Source organism: Mustela erminea, chromosome 5 (assembly GCF_009829155.1).
Source record: "Mustela erminea isolate mMusErm1 chromosome 5, mMusErm1.Pri, whole genome shotgun sequence".
Lineage (NCBI taxonomy): Eukaryota > Metazoa > Chordata > Mammalia > Carnivora > Mustelidae > Mustela > Mustela erminea.
In genome coordinates, this window is record NC_045618.1 from 21,156,816 (window position 1) to 21,179,760 (window position 22,945).

Below are 22,945 nucleotides of genomic sequence, written 5' to 3' on the forward strand. Positions count from 1 at the left end.
TTCTGATCCTTTACCTTTTTTGTTAATTGTATACCTAAATATTCCATTTTCTTTGGCATTATTGTAAATGATATTGCGTATTCTGGTTTTTTTAAATATTTTATTTATTTGACAGAGATTGGGATCATAAGTAGGCAGAGAAGCAGGCAAAGAGAGAGGGGGAAGCAGGCTCCCTGCTGAGCAGAGAGCCTGATGTGGGGCTCAATCCAAGGACCCTGAGATCATGACCTGGGCCCAAGGCAGAGGCTTAACCCACTGAGCCACCCAGGTGCCCCCGTGTATTCTGTTTTTTATTTCAGTTTCTACATGTTCATGACTAGTTATAGAAATGCAATTGACTCCTGTGTGTTGATCTTGAGTCTGCGGACTTGCTCAACTTGCTAGGAATTTTTTAGGTAGATTCCTTGGGATTTTCTACATTGGCACTGAGATCATCCGCAAATAGGAAAAGTTTTATTTATTCCTTTCCAGTTTATATGCCTTTTATTTCTTTTTCTTGCCATATTGCAGTGGCCAGAACTTCCTGCAAACCATGTTGAATAAAGTGAGAAAGGATAGCCTTCCTTTACTCCTGATCTTTGAGGGAAATCACTCAGTCTTCCATCATTAAGCATGATATTAACCTTTAGGTTTTTTTGTAGATGGTCTTATCAAGTAGAGTCATCTTTTCTGTGTTCTGTTCCTTCTATTTCTATATTTTGTGAATTTGATTTATGTTTTTCTTGCATTGTTTGTAAAGCTTATCACATTGTTTTCAAATAGTAAGTTAGCATTTTGATCTATTTCGTAGTTTTATCTTTCTGGTATGCTTTTATTGTCTATAAGGATGTTATTCTTCTCCTTTTCTTTTTAAAATATCCTCTTTAAGAATCTAAGTCTTCTTCATCCCTATGAGAAAAAAGTAGGAAAGGGACTTTCACATCCTTTCCAAGGTAAGGTATCATTATAATCAATTCTGGAACCTCCTAGAATGTGGTTTTGGAACAGACTCCATATTTAAATCACTAAATGATTTCTGCTTTCATTTCTTAGTTCATTTATTCAAAGGCCATTGAAATAATTATATAACTTGAACACTAGAAATAATAAAGACCTTACCATAATGCTTTTTGAATTATAGGTGGGAATTAATCTATATGAGATATGATGCTTGGCATAGGGTCTTAATGACTTGTACATGTTTAAGGCAATGCCTTGCACATAGTATCACTCAATAGATGTTTATAGAATAGATGGATGAAATCAGGAAGAAAAGTAAAAAACAAAAATTCTTTAAGAAAGCCCTATCAAACAAAAATATTTACTATATCTTTTATTCTAACAAGACACTATTCTGAGAACTGTAGGAAATCCAAAGAAATATTGATCTAGGAGTCTCTCCTAAAACTTACCGTACATTTGGGGAAATAGCTTACTTTGCTTTTCCCTATGGTGGTTTGGAAAATGGACCTCTTCCATCTTTGCTGGACATCTGTAATCTGCTCTTTGTCTACCAACAGTGTCAAAGCTCACCTTTCCTCCTATTTTTGTTTAGTTTGGCTTGGCATTTGAGTCTTAACCTGTCTTCACCTGGTTGCAGGGTCTGCTTAACCTGCTTTTTGGTCTTTTCTCACCTAACTCATTCTGCATGGGTCAGGAGAAGTTGAACCAAACAGGTGTGCCTTCATATGGCAGTGTTGTCACTAATAGAAAAGTGATGAGAAAAATGCTAAGTAGCATTTGCTCTAGGCTGGTGCTGTTCTAAGTACTCCAGAGAAATTTAATCCTTACAAAGGAGCTTATAAGGCAGGGACTACTACTACCTTCATTAGGAAGTGGCCGAGCTAGGGTCTGAACCTAGGGAGTCTGACACCTTCATTTGTGCCCTAACTACTCTGCTGGCCTGCCTTTGAGATGTGAGAAAAGACCTAGAAGAGAGATAAAGTTTGCATAGATGATGAAGTAGGTCATTCTCAGCAGGAATGGCTCACTAATGTCCAGAAGCTGGAAAAGCAAAGGCCAGTGCCCTGCCGGAGCAGAAGTCTAGGAAAACATGTTGAAGAAGGCAGAGAGAGAACTTGGGTTTGCTGGATCATCTGGGCTGTGACTTAGATTTACTTGCATACAACATAAAGCTTAGTTGCATGAAAAAGCCAAGCAAATCCCTGAAGAATTACATCGCAGCAATGTATCATTGCTGTGAAAAGTGGGCCCAATCATGTAATTGACACCAAAGATTAGCGATTCCTAATGTTTATTTTCCTAAAGACTTCCCATTTATCTATGAACAAAGTGTTTCATATTTGCTTCCTATTAAAAAAAAGGCTATTCAAGTAGTTCTGGTTGAAGGTGACTCTCCTATTTCAAAAGCAAATGATAAATTTTACTTCATTATTTCCTGTTCAGTTGATGGATGAGAATTCTTAAGTTTCGTGTGGCTTGACTCATAATTTTGACACATTTTCCCTGAAGACAAAACATTACTTTCTGTATAATTTTGTTTGAGTCAATATGTATGAATATGAGTAACTGCTTATTCTAATGAAATCATTACAATATATATTCTAATAACCTGATTTAATAGTGGTAGTCAAGTTAATTTAAGTGGAACTTACTTAGCCTCTTTGTACTCACTGACTAATCCAGCACCATTTATTTCTCCGGGGCCTCTCATAAAATTCTAGTCAGTAGCTCAGGAGTATTAAAACTTCAATTTTAACAGAGTGTAGGATATAGAATTCAACTGAATAAATCGTTATAGAGTACCACTATCTGCTAAGGACTATGCCAGGTGCATTAGGGGATTGCAAGCATGAATGAAACTCTGCTTCTGTCTGTAAGGAACTCATTACTAACGGAATAATGTCACCCAGCATTCATAAAGTGCTTTAATGTTTGCAAAATACTTTTATATATTCACGATCTAATTTAAATCTCATCACAGAGCCTATGAAGTATCATAAGTGTTTCAAGTCCTGTCAAAATTAGATCTCTTTCCTCCCTGCACTAAATTGTCCTTTAATTAGTTTATTAAGTGTAGAACACTTTGGGTATTGACATCTTAATGTTGTCTTCTTATCCACGAACACAGTGCCTTTCCATTTGTTTAGGATTTCTTTGATTTCTTTCAGCAATATTCTGAGCTGAAATGTTTGTAGAATTTTCAGTGTACCAGTCTTTCAACTCTGGTTAAATTTATTCTTAGATAGCAGTGAGATAGACATTTCATAACCCAATGAACAGAGATGAGTCAAAGTTTCCATACATGCGTTATTGTTTGTTAAGGTCTAGAGCTGCCCACACTGGCTTCCAACCCTGTAGTTACAATGATCTAACCAAATCTGCTCCAGAGCTGGGACCAGAGGACATGGGGGAACAAGTTAAGGTTACTGATTTCCAATTCTATACGTAGAATTGGAACTATTGGTCATGTGATAATTCTGTGTTTAACTTTGAGGAAATGTCAGACTGTTTTGCATCTGCACTATTTTACATTCCCTCTAGCAGTGTACAAGGGTTCCGATTTCTCTACATCTTTCCCAACATTTGTTACTTGCAGGACTTTTTTTTTTTTTTTTAAATTACCATGATAGTCATCCTAGTGGATATGAAGGGGTATTTTATTGTACTTTTTGGCTATTGTGGTAAAACAGATATAATGTAATATTGACTGTTTTAACCATTTTTAAGTATATAATTCAGTGGTTTTAACTCCATTCACATTGTTGTGCAATTATTGCCTCCATCCATCTCTAGAGCTTTTTCATCTTCCCCAGTTGAAACTCTGTACCCATTAAGCACTAATTCCCCATTTTCCCCTCCTCCCTGGAAACCACCATTCTACTTTCTGTCTCTATGAACATGACTACTCTAGGAACCTAATATAAGGGGAAGCACAACAACCTTTGTCCTTTTGTGCCTGGCTTACATCACTCATATGCTCAAGGTTCATTCATGTTGAAACATGTGTTAGAATTTCCTTCCTTTTAAAGACTGAATAATATTCCATCATCTACATGATGGAATATTATTCATATTGATATATATTATATATATTATATATATATATATATATATATATATGTAGATACATGACATTTTGCTCATCCGCTTGTCTGTTGATAGACACCTGAGTTGTTTCTGCATGTGACCATTGTGAATAACACTGTTATAATCGTGGAAGTACAGATACCTAAGGAGATATGCTTTCAATCCATTTGGATATATACTTAGAAGAATTGCTGGATTAAAGGGTAATTCTTTAAAAAAAAAGATTTTATTTACTTATTTGTCAGAGAGAGAGAGTCAGAGAGGGAGCAAGCACAAGCAGGGGGGTAGCAGGCAGAGGGAGAAGCAGGTTCCCCGCTGAGCAAGGAGCCCAATGTGGGATTCGATCCCAGGACTTTGGGATCATGATCTGAGCTGAAGGCAGATGTTTAACTGACTGAGCCACCAAGACATACCTTAAATGGTAATTCTGTGTTTAATTTTTTAAGGCACTCCCATGCTATGTTCTATAATGGCTACACCATTTTATATTCTCACCAGCAGGGCACAAGATTTCCAATTTACCCATATTCCTGTCAACACTTGCTATTTTCTGTTTTTTAAAAAATTAATTAATTTTTACTTTTAAAATATATTTATTTATTTAAGAGAGATAAAAAAGTAGGGGAGGGGCAGAGGGAGAGACTCTTCAAGCAAACTCCCTGCTAAGCACAGAGCTGGATGCAGGGCTTGATCTGATGACCTATGCCCATGAGATGACGACCTGAGCCAAAAGCAAGAGTTAGAGACTTAAATGACTGAGCCACGCAGGTGTCTCAAGTAATCAGTTTTTATAGTAGCCATCCTAATGGATGCTAAGTGGTATCACATTGTGGTTTTCATTTTCATTTCCCTAATCAGCAATGCTGAGCATCTTTTCATGAGCTTATGTGCCATTTGTATACCTTCTTTGGAAAAAAGTCCACTCAAGTCATTTGCCCATGTTAAATTGGGCTGTTTGTCTCCTTGTATGTACGTGTGGGGGTGCGCCTTTTAAAGATTTTATTTATTTATGCGGGGGAATGACTGTTGCAGGGAGAGGGAGAAGCAGACTCCCCAGTGAGCAGGGACCCTGATGTGGGGATCAATCCCAGGACCTGGGATCATGACCTGATTTGAAAACAGACACTTAAACCACTGGACCACCCATGTGCCCCATGTTTGTCTCTTTGTTTTTTAGTTAGGGTTTGTTTATATCTGGATATTGAAACCTTGTCAGATATATAATCTGCAAATATTTCTTCTCATTCTTGTTACTTTTGATAGCATTCTTTGATGCACAAAAAATTTAATTTTGATGAAGTACAAAGGTTGTAGGTTGTCTATTCTTTCTTTGTTGCTTATGGTTTTGGTGTCATATCTAAGATACCATAGCCAATCCAAAGTCATGAAGATATACACCAATGTTGTTTCCTAAAAGTTTTATGGTTTTGCCCTCATATATAAATTTGTGATCCATTTTGAGTTAATTTTTATACATAGTGTAAGGTTGGGGTCCAGCTACTTTCTTTTGCATGTGAAAATCCAGTTGTCCTAGCCCTATCTGTTGAACAGACTATTCTTTCTCCATTGAGTAGACTTGGAACCCATGTGAAAACTCAGTTGACTTAAGATAGATGGATTTATTTCTGGATCTTCTGTTCTATTCTAATGGTTTATCTATCCATATATGTGTATCATACTGTTTTGATTATTACAGCTTTGTAGTAAGTTTTTAAATCTGGAAGTGTGAGTCTTTCCAACTGTTTCTTCTTTTTCAAGACTGGCTATTTGGGGCCATTGCAATTCCATATGAATTTGAGGACTGGCTTTTCCATCTCTGCAAAAAAAAAAAATTCTATTGGAATTTTAATATGGATTGCATTGTATCTGCAGAACACTTTGGATATTGACATCTTAGTATAAAGTCTTCCTATCCATGAACACAGTGTCTTTCCATTTATTTAGGTCTTTGATTTCTTTCAGTAATATTTTGTGCTTTTCAGTGTATAAGTCTTTCATCTCCTTGAATTTCCGAGGTATGTTTATCTTTTAGATGTTATTGTAAATGGAATTGCTTCCTTGCTTTTCAGATTGTTCACTGCTGGTCTGCAGAAACACCACTGATTTTAGTGTGTTGATCTTATATCCCACAACTTTGCTGAATTTATTACTGCTAGTAGCTTTCTTGTGGATTCCTTAGGATTTTCTATAAAAATCATATCATATCATATCATATCATATCATTCTGCAAACAGAGATAGTTTTAATTTTTCCTTTCCAGTTTGGATGTCTTTTATTTCTTTTTCTTATATAATTGCTCTGGCTAGAATTTCTAGTGCAATGTTGAATAGGAAATGTTGAATGTAGACATCCTTATCTCATTGCTGATCTTGGGGGAAAACGTTCAGTCTTTCACCACTGAGTATGGTATTAGCTGTGGGTTTTTCATAAATATCCTTTATCATGTTGAGGAAGTTACGGCAATTTTTAAAGATGCTATTTGTAGAAATAATGAGAGGCCTGGGCTAAAGCTATCATTCTCCAGAGGTGATTTGTTATTGCTTTTGCCAGGTCCTTACAGCCTAAGCAATGAAGGATTATCTTTTTTTTAAAATTATTTTATTTATTTGACAGAGAGAGAGGGATCACAAGCAGGCAGAGAAGCAGGCAGACCGAGGGGAAGCAGGCTCCCTGCTGAGCAGAGAGCCCGATGCGGGGGCCGATCCAAGGACCCTGAGACCATGACCTGAGCTGAAGGCAGAGGTTTAACCCACTGAGCCACCCAGGTGCCCCAATGAAGGATTATCATAAGTCAAATTCAGGGTTTGGACTTCTGGGCGTCTGCAGTTAGAGGAAAGACAAACTTATTTCTTACTCTCTGGGTGCAGCTATCTGGGGTTCCATCACAAAGCAGGGAACTGGTGAAATGGGTCCTTATTCTTGAGGGCCCTGGACTCAAAATTTATCTTTCTAATCCTATTTGTCTGCCAAATCCAGAAATGCAAGTGCCCAGGGCAGGAGATTCCAACGTGGTGCACACCCGGCTCTGATCCCTTCTCCTCTTGAACCTTGGTCTTTGTTTCCCCATTATCTCTACTTTTAAGAAGATATTTAAAAATTTTTTTCATCTGGCTTCTTAGTTGTGTTCAGCAGGAAATTTACAAGCCGGAGGTTCCTGGAAATGGTGATTCTCTGCTGATTTTTACTATTCCAGAGTTGGAGACTGTGAAATCCAAGTAGAACTTTCTTCTGCCGTATAGTATGGAGGGACAAATGTATTTTTTATCCATTGCTGGAGAGGTATGTTGAAAAGAGCAAAAACTTGAACAAGGGCACTATAAGTGAGGCATTTGTGTTATTCACCTTCCTGTTGGTGCACGCAGGCATACAGCCGACCTTTCAGTAAAAGCTCAGCCACCTTGTCATGCTATGCTTAAGAACAATGGTCTCGGGCGCCTGGGTGGCTCAGTGGGTTAAGCCTCTGCCTTCAGCTCAAGTCATGATCTCAGGGTCCTGGGACCGAGTCCCGCATCAGGCTCTCTGCTCAGCAGGGAGCCTGCTTCCTCCTCTCTCTCTGCCTGCCTCTCTACCTACTTGTGATCTCTGTCTGTCAAATAAATAAATAAAATCTTTAAAAAACAAAACAAAACAAAACAAAACAAAAAAACAATGGTCTCAATCTGTTAGTGTCATCTGATCTAAGAAGAAGAAAAAGTTACGATAAGTTGGTCCCAGGTGACTCCAAGAATCTCTCATAATACTAGGACATGTATTATGGCAGCGTTTTATTTTTTTTTAAGATTTATTTATTTATTTTAGGGGGGAGGGGCAGAGGGAGAGAGAGAATCCCAAGCAGACGCCCCAGTGAGTGAAGAGCTGGATGTGGGGCTTGATCCCAAGACCCTGACATCTCCACCTGAGCAGAAACCAAGAGTCAGACACTCAAACGATTGGGTCACCCAGGCACCCCCAATGCAGCCTTTTATAAGAAAAATGCTGAGGAGCAAAGAGGATCAATGAGTTGTTAGGATCAGAGCTAGGGCTAGGCCAGCTCCCTCCCTCCTTCCTTCCATTCTTGCTTTCTTTATGATTCACTTCTGTGAAATTGACTCACTTTATTTATATCTCCAAATTCCAGTTGTTTACCAAGAGAAAGTCAGATATTACATTTAATACAACCAAATTTTAAAATTCTCTAAAATACAGAAATGATTTTTAAAATGGCTAAGTGATTGTAATTTCTGGCTCAGGCTTTCCCTCTGCCCCAAAATCAAATTTCACAGACAACGTAGATCCCTCTCCTAATCTACCTACACCCAAACCCTCTGCTGTGCTGCCCAGAGCTCTCTTTCCATGCCATTTATAATTAGAAGGAATTGATTCACATATATTTTGGAAGCACATCTAATACACACACATGGGAGCTGACGGGAGGTTTCTACCATCCGGTACTCTCCCCAGGATGGCCCCACTGGCGCTGCCCTGTATTTTGTCTACATTTCATTCACTGCGGACACCTGCCAAACGTCTCAAATCTATCCAGTTCTGAGTATCTCCACCATCTCTACCTTCATCCCAAATACTGTCATTTCTTGCCTGGATGACAGCAGTAACATGTGAACTCTACATTCTCTTGGGCATCCCTCAATTCGTTTTCTGTAGAGGATGCTGGTTTTTGGCACCACGTAGAATTCTCCATCACACTGTGCCTGGCCACAATTGGCCTTGGAGCAGTTATCTCTGTATTGTTAATTTAACCAGTAGACTGAACATTTTCTAGCTTGTTTGCTTTTGCTAATCCTTACATGTTCAGTGTCTAGCACATAGTGAGTGCTTAACATATTTTTTGAGTACTGCATAATGTCAATAAACTCTGTAATTTACTTGTTCTGCTTATTGTACTGTTTCTCTCCTTCTACCGAAAAGACACGGGTTTTGTCTGTTTTGTTCACTTCTGTACTTACTCTAAGGGCCTAAGAGTGCCTGGTGCTTAGAGAGTCCTTTGTAAACTATTGTGGGGAATAAATAAATGAGAGAGGGAGGGAGGTGATTCCATTGAGAACGTAACCTCCTGGTAGTCCAGGAGCAGGCTCTGGTATTGTTCCAAGGCCTTAAAAAGTGCTGCCTGAGAATTTCTAGATAGAGAATGTCTCCAGGAAATTTGAATTTGTACTCTGGTACTCTAAATGATGCCAGCCTGAGGCTCAGCCATGTTACAGATAAAAACTGGCCACTGGCCAACATTTTGAGGTCAGCTACTTTATCTGTGGAATTCCCCACCCCCAGTTCATCCCTTGGCCATCCCTTTAAATTGGAAAATAAATCCCATCCCTGCTAAGGTGTTGGCTGATAAAGGCTAGAGCTATTGCCCCTTCAAGAGGAATTTGCATTTTAATAGAGGCTCGTCAAGCCCCAAAGGAATCAATATCTCTAACGGTGAAATTTCAAGCACCAGCAACTGAGACGTTCTGGGGCGCTACTCTCCAGTGTTTTGGATCCAGCGGGGGACTCCCTCAGTTCCACCATGCGACAGTGGACAGATGGCCTGGGGGAATGACCTACCATTGCCCTTTCTTACGCCGAACGTTGCCTTTTTGTGTCCGATCCCTTTAGATTTCCCAACACTCGTGGGTCTCTTAATAACAGTCTTTTTCAATATCAGTGGTCTTGAAGTCACAACAGTAGGGCCACAAAGAGAACTGTGACAATCCAAACTTCCAAGTTTTCTTGGTACCTCAGAGAAGCCGTTAACCAATTTAAAACCTTATGCTGGCTAAAGGGAGTAGGTATGAGTTAATGGGTCCTTAATGCCACCGCTCATTTAAATTCGTTCGGTGCGATTTAAGCCTAAACTTTTCACTTGTATCAAAAGCCCTGCAAACTAAAGGTGAGTAAGAGACATCCGTTTGTGAACCGGGGAGGTTTAAACGCCGACTCCTCCCGGGCCCAGTTCTCAGCGGATTGCTTGGGAAATTGCGGAACTGCAGGAAAGCGGCATCTTGGATCTTGGAATTCCGCATTCGTTAGAGGCTGCGGCGCGCCACACCTGGGGCCGCGCACTTGGATTTCACCTCCTCTCCTCTCCCCGCCTGGACGCGCAGTGACCCCCTCGCCCCACCTCCGCCGCGGAAAGCGCTCATCCCGGGCTGGCCCCAGGCTCGGCCGGCGGCTCCGTCCCCTTGACTCGGCCCGCCCTCGGGCCCCGGCTCCCGCCCACCGAGGGTTCGGCCTCGGAGGCTGCTGCCCTCGACCTTGAAGCGTCTGCGGTCCCTAGTGCCGTCCCGCGTGACAGGCGAGAGCACCGAGGCCGGGCCGCGGGGACTGCACCTGCACCCGCCCGCTCCCGGCTCGCGCTCCGGCCCCGGCCCCAGCCCGGCGCGCGGCGGCGGGGCTCGCGCCCGGGGACGGCGGCGGCTCGCCCCCGGCACGCGGTAGCTCGCGCCCGCGCTCGGGCGGGGAACGCGCGGGGCGGGCGGGAGAGGGCGCAGCGCTGCGCGGCCGGCGGCGGGCGGGCGGCCCTGCGGAGCGGCGGCGGCGGCATGGGCGCGGGCACGGGCAGGGGCAGCCGGCGTCCGGCTTCCCGCCCGGCCCGGCCCGCTCCCGGCGCGCGGCCGCCGCAGCGCCCGCGACCCGCGGGAAGGCCGTCCCCTCACCCGGCGCAACTTGCCTCGGACCCTCTGTGAGGAGAGGCGGCGGCGGCGGCGGCGCGCGCCGGGGCCGGGCGGGAGCGGGGCGAGGCGTGCGGGCGCCCGGCGCGATGCCTCGGGCCGGCGGTCCCCGCGCGCCGCGCCCCGCCGCGCTGCCCCGCAGCCTGTCCCGCCTGCGCGAGTGCCCGGGCCGCTCCCGCATCGTGCTGGCGCTCGGGGCCACGCAGATGGCGCTCGGATGCCTCATCGTGGCCGTCAGCTTCGCCGCGCTGGCGCTCACCACCTCGGCCCGCGTCCGCCACTCCTGCCCCTTCTGGGCCGGCTTCTCGGTGAGTATCTGCGGCCGGGCGGGGAGGTGCGCGGGGCCCCAGGAATGCAGCACGCCCGGGACGGCACCGCGGGCTCCAAGTTCGGGGCGCGAACGCCGGGGCCGAGCTGCGGCAGCGCGGGGTGCAGTTCAGAAAACTCCGGGCTGAATAACTCCGGGGACCTTACTCACCGCTCTCAGAGCATCGCTTTCCCTTTCGTATAGCGCTAATCCCCGAGTTACTTTTCTTGGAGGAAACCGAAGCCAGGCGCCCGCCCTCCGCCGAGCCTGCAGCGGCCGGGGGGCCCGCCGGCTGAGGGGTGGGCTGCGGGTGCGCGTCCGGCCGCGGGGTCTGCACTGGGCCCTCAGGGACTCTGCGCGCTGGGGACCCGCGACTCGCTCTGGCCCGGCTAGGTGCAGACTCAGCAGCCAGGAGGCCCTGACCGAGGCGGGGACGAGGGGCCGGATCCGGGTGCGGGGCTGCGACTCCGCGCGCGTGTCGCCTGCGCGGCGGCGGGAACTAGGGGCTGGGGCCAGCCGGCGCGTCCGATCCTGCTGTGGGTCAGCCCGGGCGCGGAGACTGGCCGGCCCCCCTGCGGCCACTTCCAGACTTGGCGTCGTGGACTTGGCATTTCCCGCGTGCGTCCGGAACGGTTTGTGGGTGGCGGGACTGGGCAGGAGACCCGAAACCCGCGTCCGGGGGCGTGTTTTCTGAGCTCCACACCTCAATGGTGACCGATTTTCAGGCTGTTGACCCCCAAATTAGAGAAGCCAGGGACTAACAAGCCTCCGTAGGAGAAAGCCACCGGGAGATCTCTCTTACAAGGAAGAGATTGTCCCCAAGAATTAATGGGGGGGGGGGTTGTAGCCTTTTGATGAAAGTTGTGCTTTCCTTATATTGATAAAGAGTGGACATATGGAAACGGAAAAAATACATGGAGAGCAGACATTTATAAAGAGAAGCACTTGTTCTGAGAAGTCTTGACATCTGTAACTACATTTGGTTTATGGTGCTGAAGTACATCTTACAGGCTTAAACTGTTAACTCAGTATGTTTTAATTCCTTCTCCAGAAATCCAAACTAAGCCCTTGTAATGAATGTTCGGTGTTTGTTCTCGAATGTTGAAATTTAGTAATTCTGTCCAGCTTTGGTTTTTCACGTTGTTGTTCTTTTGTAATGGCCTCTGTTGTCCAAGCCCATTGCATGGCTTTTGAAATGAGATCTGAAACTGATTCTGTGACATCCTGACCCATACAGGTGCAGTCCTTCATCCTAATGGGGGTATTAATTTCTAAAGCTTATTTCAGACCATGGGTGAGTCTGGGAGAGCTGATTAGGAACGACAGTATGTGTGGCCACAGCTCCGGGTGTTTAAATCAGAGAGAGGACATTCGAGGCAGGAACGGGGGAGCCATGATTCAAATGGACCACTATATATAGTTTTCACACATCTGTTGCTCAGTTTTTAGCATTATTTAATATGCATTATTTTCATGTCATCTGTTTTGTGGGCACTGATGTTGATGTCTGCTGGAACCAGCCTACAGGTGGCAGACTGGTAAATTAGCTTCACTTCCTGGCTCCTCCCTGAACCTCCCTTTCTACCATTTAGCCTTAGCTATGATTTTTGGTACTCCCCAAAGGCATTGAAAAACAGCTGCCTTTTAACAATAAACCTAAAAGGGAAGACATTACCTCCACACAGTAGAAAAACTGTGTGAAAAATATACATTGACTCCATTTTAGTTTGAAGGGGTAAATTTCAAAACAGTAATTCACTTTTCATTTTCAGCGTTATTCCTTTCAACAAGTATAACCTATGAGTTTTAACGTCCCCCGATTCAGAGTAATTCTGCCAATATCTGGTATGTGCAGGCGTTCCTCTAGGGTCTGGGGACAACAATGCACACAACAAATTCTGCTTATGTTTTTGAGATTTTAGGGTAACTTCTCTATTTTCTACTCTACCCCCTTATATCCACTTTCTCATTGCCATGTTTTCTTTCTTCAAACGTAATCTGCCACAACACCTTTAAAATTCTTTTAATATGGAATATACACCATTTTTCACATCCTGACTTTGCCCTCAACAGAAATGGTGGTTTGTTCCTGTTATGTTGGGACGGACACGTTTGCATGTTAGCTTGGCTGTGGGTGGTAACATTGGCCCTTTCCCATATATATATACACCTGTCCCCTGAGACCTGGAAACTGGCCTGCAAGGATATTTTTCATTTCAGAATGGTGACTCGGGTTTCTGGCTTTATTCTGAAATCTGCCCTATGGGGTTACGGCCACATTCTAACTTCGCTGCATCTTCTGTAATGAAATGCGAGGGCTCTAACAATCTCTAGATTTCTAGGCCTTCTTTGGGGTTTGTACATAGCGAAGAATCCCTGTAAAAATAACTCATCTCTATTGAAGAGAAAATAACGCAAATGAAAAAGAGCTCACATTTTTTGAGCACGTACTATGTGACAGATGTTTAACTGAGTGTTTTATGCGGTGGGATAGCACATTTAATCTGTGGCCCTTGGTGCCCACACTCTTGTGTGGATCCCTCCACTTGAATTTGGACTGGGTTTCCTACTTGCCTTGGCCAGTAGAATCCTGAGGACCAGAGGCAGTCTCAGGCCTGAGCCTAAGCTCTAAGAAGTCTTGGCAGCTTCTGCTGGGAGCATTGAGATGGAGGGGGAGTAAGTAACTTGCTGTATTAGACAGGGTTCTCCAGAGAAAGAACCAATAGTTTGCTCAGTCATCCGTTCATTCATTTACTTGAGGCTAACATGGAAGCCAAGAGATCCCATGATTTTGCCATCCCCAAGCTGGAGAACCAGGGAAACTGGTGGTATAATTCAGTCTGAATCCAAAGGGCCAATTGTGTAATTCCTGGTGGGAGTCTAAAAGTCTGAGAACCAGGAGTGGTGGTGTTGGGTCCGTTATCAAAGGAACGAGACTGAGACAAAGTGAAAGTTATGCAAAGCCTTATTCTATGCCAAGCATTAGAAGTTAGACTGATCGGCCAGGGGAATGAGACTGAGACAAAGTGAAAGTTATGTAAAGCTTTATTCTATGCCAACCATTAGAAATCAGACTGACTGGCCAGGGCTGCCTCCGAAGAGAGCGACCATCCCTTGGTCTTGCAGGCTAGTTTTATAGGGCACAACCGCAGACCTCTACATATGTGGCTTTGGCTGATTGGATGTCTCCTACCTGTGTGTTTTAGTAACGGTATGTGTTTTAGCAATGGTTACCCGGAACCGGTATCAGTAACTGCTGAGGCATTTATTAAACAACAAAATGGCTACCTAGGCAACATGGAGTCACTATGGCTAAGTAGGCCCAGGCAGGCCTTAGGGGTTTAACAGGTTTTAATGTTAAATTGGCCCTATCAGTGGTATCTCAAGGCAGGAGAAGACAAACGTCCCAGCTTAGTTGGAGGGTGCAAATTCACCCTTCCTCTGCCTTTTTGTTCAATCCAGGCCCTCAAAGGACAGGATGATGCCTGTTCTTGGTGAGGGCAGTCTTCTTTATTCAGTTTACTGATGCAAATGCTAATCTCTTCCAGAGGTACCCTCCCAGACACACCCAGAAGTTATGTTTTACCAGCTCTCTGGGCATCCTCTAGCCCAGTCAAGTGGACACATGAAATTAACCATCACAGCTGCTCAAGGTTGCCCAGGTAAATGGCCACGGTCAGGTTTGTACTTGGTTGCTCTGACCCTGGAGGCCATACTTCTAGCCCTTAGACTTAAACTGTCCCCCTTAGGCAGAGGCAAAAAGATAGAATAAAGCACCATAGTCAAGAATCAAATGTAAATCTCCTCAAGGACATCATACCCCTGTCTTTTAGGAAAAACACAAAACGTGCATGCAGAGGTGAACATTCAAGAAAAACGTGGAGAGGTGTTGCCTTTGGGAAGGATGTGTAAGGTTCAGGAAGCACCTTGGCCAAGTTGGAGAAAGGCAGGGAGTGGAAGTGGTGGGAGGGGGTGGAGGGGGCAGCAGGTCTGGCCAGAGGGAGCAGTTGCTATTTTAGCATTGACAGACCACCTTCAAATGGTGTTGCTGCCTGGGTCCTTGCCACCCAGCTAGGAGCTGGGAGGTGGGTTGGTCTCCCTCGTGGATGAATGCCTGGAGCATTTTGAGAGATGACCATCTGTATGAACAGTTTAGGAGCTTCATGGAGCTAGGTCTTGAATAGTTGTCCTTTAGCAGAGCAGCTTTCTTATGATTCTTTGAAAATTTTATAAGGCCCAGGACATCAGAGGCAAATTCACATTGTGAATTACGTACATGACCAGTGACCTACATTGATGAAGACATAATCATTGGGAGCCGACTGTGTGACTGCGTATTGTATGTGTGCATATGTGTATTTTTTTTTCTGTGAAACCAACACTTGGATTTTTTCATACTTCAAAAGTAATATACTCTTGTTGCAATAACTGAAACATAGAAGTGTAACAAAGAAAACATGATAACAATGCTTCCATCTATCCTAATTCTGGACCCACTGTACTGTGTTGGGTAATGGGATCCTTCCATGCTTCCTATAGAATCACAAAAGCATTATAATTAATGTATATGTGTGGCATATGTTTCTTTGCTTTTAAAAAATTTACAAAAAGATTACACCACAGACCATACTGCATGACTTTTTAAGTTTCGTATGTAATAAATATTCCCATTATTATTATTATCCCCATTATTTGTAATGACTGCGTTAAAGTCCACAGTATGAATTATTACAATTTATTCAGTTATTCTCCTGTTGGGAATATTCTGATTGTATCCATTCTTTGTCTCTACAAACATTGCTGCTTATCTAACCTGAGATGCTAGTACTTGTGGGTTTTTTTTTTTTTTTTTTCCCGAGCATAAATTCCTCAAGGTGAAATTGCTGGTCAAAGGGTATTCAAATTTAGAATTTTGTTGGGTATTGCTAGATTGATTTCCTCAGAAGATTGTAGTCATTCCTACCCACAGAAGCATTTCATAAGTGTGCTCTTTTGCGACCTTCTTACTAGCATAGGATGTTAGCAGTTCTTAACATTTTTATCCACTGGATAGGAGAAAAAAAGATATTTCCTTGTTTTCCTTTGATCTGCATTTCCATGGTTACTTTATTATACGTTGCAAGTATTTTCTTGCAACATCCTCGCTTCTCATTTGGCTTAAATTTTGGCGTCTTGGCCATATAAAAGATTTAAGGGCTTTTTATGTAGTCAAGTCTGTTCTTTTTCTCTTTTACAGTTTCTGGGTCCTTTTTTCTGAGTTTAAGAGGGTCATCATTACCGAGGTCACACAAATATTTTTTTTAAACTTCCTCCTAATGTTCTCATTTTATTTTTTCCATTCAAATTTTATTTTATCCAGAATCAGTTTTGTATTTCATAGGGAAAAGGGGCCTAACTTGATTTGCTTTCAGATAGATTTCCTGTGTGGTTCAGTTTTGGGGCTCTCTTCAGTTTTACTCTTTTAATGGTCTATCATAGAGCCAATATCACATTATTTTGGTGCTAGTACTTCATGGTGGGTTTTTCTCTCTAGTAAAGCACGCCCCTCCAAACTTTGCTTTTTCAAAAATGCCTTGGCAGTTCTTCCATATGAACTTTAAATAGTCTGTGTCTAGTTGTTCTTTATATTGGGATGTCTTTATTTCACATCTGTTTCTGAAGAGCATTTTCACTAGATACAGAATTCTGGGTTGATAATTCTTCCCTTTCAGCCTTGAAAAGTATTCCAATTCCAACCATCCTCCATGTTTTCTGATGGAAATTCATGGTGTTTTAGGTTGTTGTTGCCAGAGAAGGTGATGGATATTTTCTCCTATTATCTCCATTCTGCCATTACACTCATCCAGTGTGTTCTATTTATTATCTTCTCACTTAAAAAAAAAAAAAAAATCCCATTTGGTTCTTCTTCAAACCTCCTATTTTTTCCTCTTAGTTTTTGGTTCTAGTTTTTTCACTCATATCCCAAAGTAGTAACCCTTACTTCCTGGAACATTTTTATTATCATTGCTTTAAAGTCTTTTTGTTTGAGAATTCCAAAATCTGTCATCGTTTCCCCATGGAAATTGACATTTTCCTGAATTTTGGCATGCTGAGTAGTTTGGGATTGTGTCCTAGACATATTGACTGCTATGTTGTGAGTCTCTGGGTATTATTTGAATCACAAGGAGAACGTTGATGTTTTTGTTTTCACGACTTGTGGTGGTTCTGAGATCAGTTCAGTTTTCAAAGTCTCTGCTGTCCTGTTCACATCTGTCCTGCACGTGGGCCACCCAGTGGCCAATCTAGCTCTTGGATGGTGATCTACCCTGTAGGTCTGTTCCCAGAATTTGTGTTTATTGTTTAGGGTAGGTAGTACATACACCTGTACGACTTGGGGATGATCTATGACTTCATAAATACATGTTAGGGATCTCTTTCCCTGGCTCCTTCCTCTTTGTGATGTGGATGTTTTCTGTTTCCCTGGGGCTTCCCTTATCCAGTCCTCCGAGAGGGCTAGAGCTTTACCTTGCTTTGCTGCATCCTTCCTGTGTCTGCATTTGAGTAGGGGGCATGCAGTAGGAGGACAGATAGGGGATCAGCAACAAGGCTTAGCACTGCCATCTTGGGACCAAGCTCTTGCAATCAGAAAGGAACATTCTCCTATGCCTTGCCTGCTCCTATTGCTGCTATGGTATTGCTTGGAGGGCTGGGGTGTGGGAGAAAGAAGAGAACGAAATCCAAACGAGAGAACAATGGGGATTGCCTTACTGTCTTTTGGCATTGGGAAGCCCATTTCCAAATCCTTGAGCCAGAACTAGAGGGCTTCTGGGCTCTTTCTGTCTGCATGAATGCTCAATTTTGGGTTTCAAGCTGTGTTGAGTTTTGGCTGGGGGACACTGTGGAGGGAAAAATGATAAACTACTGCCAATTTGGTGGTACTTTGAATTATATTGTTCTTCCTCAGTCTGGCCGCTATTTTACTTTTCAGTTTTCAAGCTGTTTATTCTATGCATTCCATTAGGACTTCTAGCTGCGGTTGGTGGGAGACACAGGGTAATGTAGGCTTGCTTACTCTACCTGGAACTGGACCTCAGCGTTTTTAATATGCTCACGATGTGAGTCAGACATCCTATATTCAGATAATTGTCCTTTAAATACAAAGCCCACAGACACACGGTTTTGAATTTGCAAGAACTCTGGAAATATTGTACCTATGAGGAGTTTACTAGAGAATAAGCTTCAGAAAACTGTAAAATGATTGGTGACGATTTTCATAAATTCTGGGGGTGAGCATTGACTGTTTTAACTATAAAGCTAAAACATGACAGTAGGGGGGCAAATTAATATATAAGCATTATGTGCTCTGATTATATAGAATTATACAGCTAAAAAAATAAATGGCAGGAGATGAGGGAGAGGAAGGGGAGAACAGAATAAGCTCCTCATCACATCAGTTGAATTAGCCAGACGTAAGAACTATCTCTTGAAGCTGACAAAGCAGGGAGGAGAAGGTTTAAGTTTATTGAAGTTTAATTAAGACTCTAAAGATTAATATCAGAATACTAGGGACTCAGATTGGTGGTTCTAAAAGAGCGAGGGAGGGAGGAAGGAGCGTTTGCTTGCTACTTGCATTATTGCTCAGAGTAGGGAGGTGATAATATCCCAAAGCAGAGGTTACCAAGGGGGTTATACAAGGTACTGTAGAAAAGTAGTAAGTAGAGATCGGGGCTCTCTCAGCTCCTTCTTGCATACCTGAAGAAACATAGGGAGAGAGAGCAAACAAGCAGAGTCTGCAGCCCACATACCAAAAGACTTCGTGTATGCGTGTAGGTGTTTTAAATGGAAGGTTAAAATATCTGCCAAAGCTGATGCTGCATATATAGACTGTATTAATATATGTAAATGAGCTCAATTAACCTAGTTTAAAAAACTTTTTCAGGTTGACTAACAAAGCAAGATCCAGAGATAGACTTAAAAATAAAAAAAAAGCTAAAAGGCTAAAAATAAAAGAAATGGTATACCAGGCGACTTCAAATAAAGGGAAAGCAGGTGGACAGACATGGCGAAATTCATATATTGTTCATGATACAATATAATGCCATCTTCATGTTTTGCTTCTCCTGATTAACATTTTAACAGTCTTGCTGCTCCTCTACAAGGAAACTGTTTCTTTCTCTTTTTAGAAATTTTCATACTTACTTTATTTTTTATTATATTTTTTAAAAAGATCTTATTTATTTGACAGAGATCACAAGCAGGCAGAGAGGCAGGCAGAGAGAGAGAGGGGAAGAAGGCTTTCTGCTGAGCAGAGTGCCGGATGCAGGGCTCAATCCCAGGACCCTGAGATCACGACCTGAGCCTAAGGTTTAACCCACTGAGCCACCCAGGCGCCCTGTACTAACTGTATTTTTAAGTAACTTTGGGCTTTCCATATCTATATGCATATCATCTATAAACAATTTTGTTTCTTCATATTCAGTATTCTTCACATTTCAATATTTGTTTTCTACTGTTTATTTCTTTTACTTATTGCATTGATTGAAACCTTAATAATGTCAAAGGAGAGTGTGAAAGGAAACATTCATGTCTTGTTTTTGATTTTAAGGGGAATGGCTTTAATTTTGATATTTTGAATCGATGTTTGCTCTTATATTTCTTAGTAGATAATTTTTATTACTTAAATTATGCTATAATATCAAGCCTATAGAGAAGTTACAAGAAAAGTCCAAGGAATCCCACACCCTTAACCAGGGTATGTTAATAATTCCCCGATTATTATTATTATTTTTTTATTTGACAGAGATCACAAATAGGCAGAGAGAGAGGAGAAGCAGGCTCCCTGCTGAGCAGAGAGCCCGATGTAGGGCTTGATCCCAGGATCCTGGGATCATGACCTGAGCAAAGGCAGAGGCTTTAACCCACTGAGCCACCCAGGTGCCCCATAATTCACCAATTATTAACTTTTATTTTGCCTTATTAGTTTTATCATTTCCAACCCCCCCCAAACTTCTGATTGACCGGTTGATCCATGAGTAATGCATCCATCTACATATTATTTCTGAATCCCTTGCAAGTACATTGCAAACCTCAGATCCCTTTGCCCCTAAATTCTTCAGTGTGTATTTCCTTGTAAGGGCATGTCATAAACATGGAACAATAATAAAAGTCGGGAAATTAACATGGACACAATACTGTTATCTCTGGTCCACATTCAAATTTTGTCAGTTGTCACCCAAATGTTCCTTATAAATATTTCTCCCTGCCTACTGTCCAGTCTAGTGTTCAAGTTAGGAATTCAAAAGTCATACTTAGGTGGTTAACTTATGTTTAGATTTCTTTTAAAGGATGACTGCTGAATTTTTCCAATGTTTTCAGTCGTATGTTTATATCATCCCTTAGTTTTTCTCCTTAAGTAATTGACACACTGAAGTATGCTGATAGATTTCCTAACACTGAAATATCCTTGGATTTCTGGAATAATCTTTATCACTTTTTTTTTAAATATAGTGTTGGAATCCATGTGCTAATGTATTAAGATGTTTGCTTCTATAATCATACATAAAGTTGGTCTGGACTTTGTTCACACATTAGCATACACGATATTTAGTTTTGTTAAGTTGTGCTGGCTTTGTAAGGTAAATTGGTGAGCTTTCCATATTTTTCTATGGATTAACATGGGAACGATCTGTTCTTTAAAAGTTAGCTCATCTGTAAAGTCTATAATTGACCATTTTAAGTGATAGATTCTCAATAACTACTAATTGTCTTACATCTTGGTCTATTTAAGTTGTCTTCATCAAATTTTGACTTTTGGTTTTATTTCTTTTTTTCTACTTAAAAATTGTCACTGGATGTCTATTATAATCATTTCTAGCTCATTAATTTCCACTTTTTATCTTTATACATGGCTCCCTTGTTTTGTTTTATTTTCCTAGTTTGGTAGATTTTGTGATACATTACTGATACATCAGTTATTCATATTTGACATATTCATTTTTTAATAATAAAAACAAGTACAGTTAAATTTTTATTGAGTATAGGGGTATTTGTAGCACATGGATTTCAATGCAGAGTTCTCCCACTTACATTAATTTTTGGTTATTTATAATTTTAATTTTGATTTTTTTCTTTGATTCTGGTGTTCTGAAAATAATCTTTCTTAATTAGCAGATAGCTTTTTAAAAAAAAAATATTTATTTGAGAAAGTGAGAGAGAGAGATAGAGAGCACGAGAGAGGGGAAGGTCAGAGGCAGAAACAGACTCCCCGCTGAATGGGGAGCCCAATACAAGACTCGATTCTGAGATTCCAGGATCATGACCTGGACCAAATGCAGACGCTTGTCCAATGGATCCACCTAGATGACCTGCACATAGTCTTTTTTGAGAGGTGGAGGTTGGATGTCATTGTTACTGTTTTCTTGTTTTACTTAATGATAGTCATTGTGGCTTACAAAGTTTCTTTTTTTTTTTTTTTTTTAATTTAGCAGTTTTGAAAATCAGTGCGTTGTTAATTTTTTCCAAGTTTAATCTTTTCGTCATTGTCTATTTGATATGTTGCATTGTTTCACAGGTATATTAAAGTCATCCCCTCTGTTTTATGGTTTACATTCTTGTATTTCTATGACTTTGCTTTATGTTTTTTACCTTGATGTTATTTTGTGTATGTGTTTATGACTACACCTTATTTATTGATGATATCTCTTGTCATAAATAGAGTATACACCTTTGATCTGTTCTGAGCTATTGGTATTGGATTCCACTCTAGTTGATATTAATATCACCATGCTTGCCTTTTTAAAAAAAATGCCAACAACCTTAGAGACTTTCATTGTCCTTATAATTTTTATAGTCAACACCTTTACTTGATTGTGTCACATACTTGTCAGTTTCTTTGGTTATCATTGCTGCTTATATTCTGTTACTTCCTTGGGGTTTAGATTTCTTCTCTAGTCAAAGGTGCCTTTAGTAATTCTTTCAGTGAAGGTTTATGAATGCCTATTTGTCTGAAAAAATTCTGTTTCACTCTATCTTTTGAAAGATTGTTGGTGGGGGTGTAGAATTCTAAGTTGATGGTTGTTTTTCCTCAGTATTTTGAGGATGTCTTCTCGCCTCTGGTTTTGTAGAAATTTTACCCTGAGTCTGCTTGTAAGAAATCTGCCTTTTCCAGGGTTGCTTTAGAGGTTATCCTTTTGATCTGATGGTCTGCACTTCCAACAAATGTGGATTTATGGCATGAATACTGTTCTAGAGTAAGCTATTTGAGTCAGAAGACTGATCATGTCTTCCCATATCCATCTTGGACTTCCTTCTATCCTGCCTTTCCCTTTTCCTCTTGTTCAGATTGTATAACTCTGTCTTTGTGTGCCAGTCTGAATAACTTCCTTATGTTTCTTCCATTTCACAGGCTCTGTTTTCAGCTGTTTCTTATCAGTTATTAAACCTGTCCTTTGAGATTCTCAAGGACTATGTTTTTTATTTCTAAAGGTTTTATTTTGGTCTTTTCTAAATCTTCCTTTTCTCCTTCTGTCATAGTACTTTGTTCTTTTCTTAAGGTCTTGATTCTTATATGTCTTTAGTAAATTTAAGCAAAAAATGATTTTATATACCTTCACATTTGGTGTTTCCCTCAGTAGAAGTTTTATGGACTATTCTGGTAGTCCTATAGAGAGGCTTTGGAAAACTTTTTTTTTTTTTTCAGAACTTTGTTAGGTGCCAGATATCACCACTTGGGACCAACTTTTCTGTTAATTTATTTGCTTGAGAGTTCCTACATCATGTGTGTGCCAGAAATTTATTGAATGTTCATTCTTTGAGGGTGGTAGCTTTATGCTTTGGTTTCAGTTCCAGCTTTCCCTACCTCTTGTGACCAGAGATCCTGACTTTCCTTACAGCTTGGACATTAGCTAAGTCCGGCTATCATAGCTGCCACTCTGCACCCTTTACCTCCGTTCCAGTCAATATGAAACATTTTGTCTCATGTTAG

The 22,945-nt window shown here is 41.7% G+C and overlaps 1 protein-coding gene across 3 annotated transcripts in view; it reads left to right on the forward strand.

Annotated features, from left to right (window-relative positions):
• Positions 1 to 10,556: 10,556 nt before the first annotated feature.
• The window catches only part of FAM189A1 (family with sequence similarity 189 member A1), a 480,984-nt gene continuing 468,595 nt past the window's right edge, over positions 10,557 to 22,945 (forward strand). For all 3 annotated transcript variants that reach the window (XM_032342237.1, XM_032342238.1, XM_032342239.1), the window contains exon 1: positions 10,557 to 10,984. In XM_032342237.1, the coding sequence (XP_032198128.1) occupies positions 10,766 to 10,984 (219 nt within the window). In that variant the 5' untranslated portion in view covers positions 10,557 to 10,765. The remainder of the gene's footprint in view (positions 10,985 to 22,945) is intronic.